The sequence below is a fragment of the Nymphalis io genome, chromosome 10, assembly GCF_905147045.1.
Source record: "Nymphalis io chromosome 10, ilAglIoxx1.1, whole genome shotgun sequence".
NCBI lineage: Eukaryota > Metazoa > Arthropoda > Insecta > Lepidoptera > Nymphalidae > Nymphalis > Nymphalis io.
This window is the reverse complement of record NC_065897.1, coordinates 10208840-10214915: the sequence shown is the minus strand read 5'-3', so window position 1 is coordinate 10214915 and position 6076 is coordinate 10208840. Positions and strand designations below refer to the sequence as shown.

Here is a 6076-nt window from a genome sequence, read left to right as displayed (position 1 = left end):
AGTATACATACATACCTACACTGTCGACCAAAAGTTTGGAAAAACAAATAAAACTCAAAATAATTTTAATGTATAAAGCAAGAGGAGTATCAAATCCGTAATCCGTAACAGCCTGTGAATATCCCACTGCTGGGCTAAAGGCCTCCTCTCCTCTTTTTGAGGAGAAGGTTTGGAGCTTATTCCACCACGCTGCTCCAATGCGGGTTGGTAGAATTCACATATGGCAGAATTTCAGTGAAATTAGACACATGCAGGTTTCCTCACGATGTTTTCCTTCACCGTAAAGCACGAGATGAATCATAATCACAAATTAAGCACATGAAAATTCAGTGGTGCTTGCCCGGGTTTGAACCCAGGATCATCGGTTAAGATTGACGCGTATAGTATATACGCGTAATAAAGTAGCAATTTACAAAAAAATAAATATCGAAAAGTTCAAGAAAAATCGAGATAAAATATTGAGAATGGCATTCATATTTTAAATTGCTTTTTCATCAAAAATCCTTTCTTGCATTGAACAACTGTGTCACCGTATCTATGTATGGCCGTGAAATTAATTTATTGATTGTTTCTTTGTGAATATTGTTCCAGCTTTCTTGTAAAGTCTATCCCAACAAAAACATAGAATGTAATTTTGCTGGTGGTATTGTATTTATGGCTTCATGCAAAACAGCAGGACTTGGTATTGATGTTTCCGGTTTGAAGGTTTGAAGGGTGAGTGAACCAGTGTAACCATCAGGTGGCCCATATGTCGTCGTCCGCCTAAAAATCCTATAAAAAAAATGTAAAAAAATGCAAGTCTCGCAATACGGACTGTATTCCACCGGAAATGGTTCTAAAATATCTTGTTAAACCAAATAACTTTAGTATCTATAGAAGCAGCTTCAATAACTTTGTCATAATATCCTAATTTTTTACTTACCAACATTTACGTGACCGTGTCAATGTTAGATTTATGGCATGGGAATAAATTTTTTCTTTAAAATAAGTAAGTGGACTGGGCCTTTGATTGAAAGTGCCGACGACCGCCTTTAGACATTGGCACTGTAAGAAATATTGACCTTTTTATACATCGCCAATGCGCCGCCTACATCGAGACGTAAGAGTTAATATGTTCCTTGTGCCTGTAGATACTCACCCCTTGCTATTTCGCGGTAGAATATGTGGGTAGCTCCCAACGGGCTTGTACAAAGCTATAGATATTAATATTGTTCCGGGTTTCTTGTAAAGTCTATATATGTTTGTTGTAGATATTTTGCTAGAAGAGAGCGGTGACATTTAGGTACTAACTATAACGCTATGATGGCACTATCGAGGCGACCGAGACCAAAATAGTTGCTTTTAAACGGACGAATTAGAATCTCTATGACTATGACACCGACGCTCTCTTATGCCGCTTTTAAACTCGTAGAGTTTTTTTTTATTATACATTTATATTACACATGTATCCATTTGTATTACACATGTATTTTACTGTATTTTTATTATTTATCATTTTTCTTTAATTATAAATTCTTCAATAACCGTAAATTTCGACGGTTCAAGTCTGTTACGACGTGAATTCGATATTTTTTATTTTTTAATATAACAAGTGGAAATAGCCAAACGTCACCGTACCCACGCTACTAGTATGTGAACAGTGCTATGTAAACTATTTGAGATATAATACTTTAAGCTAAGTTATTAAAATAGATTAGGAAAGGAGGATTAAATTACAAAGCTACGGCATTAATTCAGAGATATTACCTTATCAAATAGATATATTTATGTTAAGCAACAAATTTTGTCATATGTATACACGTGAAGTAAATTTGCAAAAGAATTATTTACTTTTTCTAAATGTTGTTTGTTTGTTCGTTGTAAGATTGTTGGAGTATGGGCTGAAGGGTTGGTTTTCGAAGAGGATAGATAGATAAAAAATAAAAAGATAGTGCTGTACGAAGTATGTATGTATGTATTCATTTAAGTATTTTTATAGCAGTGTTCCTTGTTCCTCCAATCAATCCTTCACAGTTTTAGTTGCTTAGCTTGAGCACTCGAGTCATATTTCTTGTGATTTTTCCTTTCTCTTTTACTGTACCTCTTATTAATTTTTATAAGCAATTTCGCTTCGTGATTTATGAGCTTACGTTGGTATATGATGAATATGCTTGTTAATACGTTAATTATACTTAACTACAAAACACAGTTCCTAAAATGACAAAGAAGAGTTCGCGATAGCATGTGTTCTTCTAAGGTTGTGCCCGTTCCTACTTCGTATGGGTAAAACAAGAATTTTACAAATCGAATAAAGGACTAACGACTTTATACGCTTTTAAAAACTCGGGAATGCGAACTTCTAAGCTTCTAGCTTCTAAGTTACTGTGAATTCTTTATAGGAGTACACAGTAACTTTTATTTTTATCCCGTGCATTTTTTTATAGGTAAGGTATAAACATTCGTTAATCGACTTACTCGCTTTCGATTATATTTTTTAATTATAATAGGCAGGCAGACTGGCATGTGGGCCTTCTGATGGTAAATATTACCGCCACTTATAGACATTATTACTATAAAACAATGTTAACTATCACTTACATCGCCAATGCACTATCAACCTCGGGAACTAAATTGTCCCTTTTTTATCTCGATGGAAAAACACATTTACTTTCACACGAAGTGGGAGAGGGGTATGTACAACTCGCCGGCGCCTAGACCATCCAGTGCAACGGAATACCCAATAAAAAACTATCAGTCTCACCGTCTCGTCGGGGGGCATCACGGGATCGCTTGCGCATAGTCGTGTCGCCCAATGGTTGGCCCGCCTATGCGGGCCTCCAATCTTAGTTCGGATTCTCCTCTTTTTTGGAGGTCCCCAAACTAAGATTGCTGTGGCCCTTATATCCTTCCGTGTACCAATTATACATAGAAATGCAAAGCGTGGATTTACTACATCATACTATTAGGCATGAAATCGAAATTACTGTAATATCTATATGATATAAGCATACTAATGTTTTATAATTTGTTTTCCTTTTATGCCGGATTAGGATTATTGATTAAAAGGTAATAAATTAAAACATTATCTGCTTCAATCCATGACACGTCAGACATTTTCATATATATAAGTATCACACATAGTACCAGCAGTCGACACAACAGGTGCTAACAGTCGAAATGCGTGCTCTGATTATTTTAGCCCTCAGCCTGGCAGTGGCTACGGGTGAGTTATCGTCTTATTTAATTTATTTATCATAATGTGTTGTGAGCCTTTTCTATGTGACCATTCCATGTAAAGAGATACAATTTGAATTCATACTCAGTCAAAAGCAATAACTTAAATATTATATTTAAGTTATTGCCTGGTTCGACTTAGTACTGAAGACAAAGTATTCAGTAGAAGCACTCATCTCTATACAAATAAATAAAATTGAAGTGACTGCCTTTGATTTCAAAATAACTGCCTCTTTTAAAGTTAATATATATACATTATACATATATATAATATTTGCGAGTTTGTTCTGAGATTGACATTGTTCTGAGTTTTTTCATTAATTTAATTATTACACTGATAATATTAAATATTTTGTGGCTTTAGGTTGCAATTATTAACTGGGTTGTAATTTTGTTCCATTAGTCTTCTATACGAATGTCATATTTTTTTATTTAAGTTAATATTTTTGTTTTAAATTTTATAGATTATACCTCTTTACTTTTAAGGTTACCTATTCCTTAGTTTTAATAAAGTTTGCATTAAATTGTTCAGTTTTATCCTTATTTAAAGTTTAATTCGATATGATTTTTTGTATAACTTTTTTGTATATCATTTATTTTTATCATTACTTATAAGGTTATCTTTTAGTTTTGAGTTTTCATGAATAGTTAGTTTGCATACATTTTCTATTACTTGCTGCTACTTTACTCATGGGCAACAATATGTAGCAAGTTCACGTGAAGTCATGCCAAAGCTGACGTTGTCCTAGCAAAGTATATAAGAAGGCATTACAATAAGTCAGAATAAATTTTATCTTCAATTAATAGAATAAAAATAATCGCACGAATATCATAAATACGAAAGATTGTGTGTTGTGAATATTTGTTATTTCTTTAAGCTTCATAACAGTTAAAATATGACATAATGAACATATTTTGGCCGTTTAATCCCGCTGGTTTAATATCTGGGATTAAGATTGATGAAGATGACGTGGGCAAAGCCGCGGGGTAAGCGCTCCTTATAAATAAATATGTAAATTTCGTGTGTAAAAAATGAAATTTCTTTGCAGCCGATAGGATTATTGGGGGATCCACGACAACGATCGATCGATACCCATATGGGTCCGCTTTGCTTGTTTCACCCTCAGGCACTGGATCGTTCTGGCAGGGTTGCGGTGCTTCTATTTTGAATAACAGAGCTTTGCTCACTGCTGCCCACTGTTTCGAGTGAGTACATTTTAGTTCAAAAATTTTATAAGTAAATTGAAATTTCTTGTATATTAAATTTATCAATGTTTTCTGGTCTAATTATAAAGTTTCTCAAGTTAATAATTAAAAAAGCGCAGATCACGTTCTTTTACACAGTCGCGTTTATATTTTAGACTGCAAGAGTAACTGGTGGTAGAGTTTTGTACTGGTGGTAGAGCTTTGTGCAAGCTCTTCTGGGTAGGTACCATCCACTCATCAGATATTCTACCGCAAAACAGCAGTACTTGTTATTGTTGTGTTCCGGTTTGCAGGTTGAGTGAGCCAGTGTAATTACAGGCACAAGGGACATAAAATCTTAGTTCCCAAGGTTGGTGGCAAAAAAATAATAATTAACAAATGGCCCTCTGACGTCGTACATAATGATTTGCTGTATATTTAATATATACATTAAGTTTTCATATATCGTATCGGTAACTTTTATTTATATACATTTCTTAAATAAGTGATATTTGTTTCAGCCGACAACCTTCAACTGGCCAATGGCGTGCACGCGTTGGTTCCACTAATGCCAACAGCGGCGGTGTTGTCTACACCACTAACAGAATTATCAGGCACCCCAGCTACAATAGCAGGACTTTTGATAATGATATTTGCGTCCTAAGAATTAACGGCGCGTTTTCTTTTAACAACAACGTTCGTGCATCGCGCATCGCTGGCGCCAACTACAATCTTGCCGACAATCAGGTGGTGTGGGCCATCGGATGGGGACATACTAGTGTAAGTCTCGAAATAAGTCCTTTGAGTGTCTATCATGAAAGTAATGTAAATGCTTCGTTCAGCATTGTTAAATGACTACTTTCTACTTCGTGATTAATGTGTTGTATTAAATAAATACAAATACGCTGTATTGACTTTAGAGGGATAAAAAGCACCGAAACAGCATGTAACAATATAAAAGGTTCATATTTCAGGTCGGTGGCCGACCTTCTGAACAGCTCCGCCACGTCCAAATTTGGACCGTAAACCAGAACACATGCAGATCCCGTTACGCAGAGGTCGGCCGCACAATTACTGCTAATATGTTGTGCTCGGGCTGGCTCGATGTCGGCGGTCGCGACCAGTGCCAGGGTGACTCTGGTGGTCCTCTGATCCATAACAATGTCGTTGTTGGCGTGTGCTCTTTTGGTGAGCGATGTGCTTTGGCTCGTTACCCTGGAGTCAATGCTCGTGTATCTCGCTACACGTCCTGGATTCAAAGCAATTCGTAATTCTTTTATTTGAAATAAATTTTTTACTGAAAAATTATGTTTTTAATTTACATATATATTGCAGTATAATTAGAAATCTATACATATAATAAATCTGTAACTGATCGATATCTGTACATTGAAGATACTATTATAGATTGTTAGATTTTTTGTCTGTTTCTCTGTTTGTCTGTGCGTTTATGCACGCTAATCTTAGAAACGGTTAAACGGATTTGTGTGCGGTTTTGACTAATGTATTGTGGCTAACATCACTTAAAATTTTGTGTTTGTTTTATTTCAATCGGCTTACACAAAATAAAGTTATGTCTTAATATATCTATCTTTTAAAGTTGACTACAACTTTTTGTATGGTAATCAAATCAATCAATCAAATTCTAAAATAATGCATTATTTGCAAAGTCGTTTTT

The 6076-nt window shown here is 35.1% G+C and overlaps 1 protein-coding gene across 1 annotated transcript; it reads left to right on the top strand.

Moving 5' to 3' along the window:
• Positions 1–3064: 3064 nt before the first annotated feature.
• On the top strand, positions 3065–5673 carry LOC126771168 (trypsin CFT-1-like). The gene is made up of 4 exons (XM_050490925.1): positions 3065–3202; positions 4263–4419; positions 4920–5178; positions 5373–5673. The coding sequence occupies exons 1-4, from the start codon at positions 3157–3159 to the stop codon at positions 5667–5669; spliced, it is 759 nt and encodes a 252-aa protein (XP_050346882.1). The 5' UTR covers positions 3065–3156; the 3' UTR covers positions 5670–5673.
• The last annotated feature ends 403 nt before the right edge of the window (positions 5674–6076 follow it).

What these genes read in the sequence shown, in the direction of transcription:
- LOC126771168 (XM_050490925.1), top strand. Translation starts at nt 3,157, where the DNA reads ATGCGTGCTCTGATTATTTTAGCCCTCAGCCTGGCAGTGGCTACGG. An exon ending in CAGCCTGGCAGTGGCTACGG is followed by an intron (nt 3,203 to 4,262) that starts GTGAGTTATCGT and finishes ATTTCTTTGCAG; the next exon opens with CCGATAGGATTATTGGGGGA. An exon ending in TCGGATGGGGACATACTAGT is followed by an intron (nt 5,179 to 5,372) that starts GTAAGTCTCGAA and finishes TTCATATTTCAG; the next exon opens with GTCGGTGGCCGACCTTCTGA.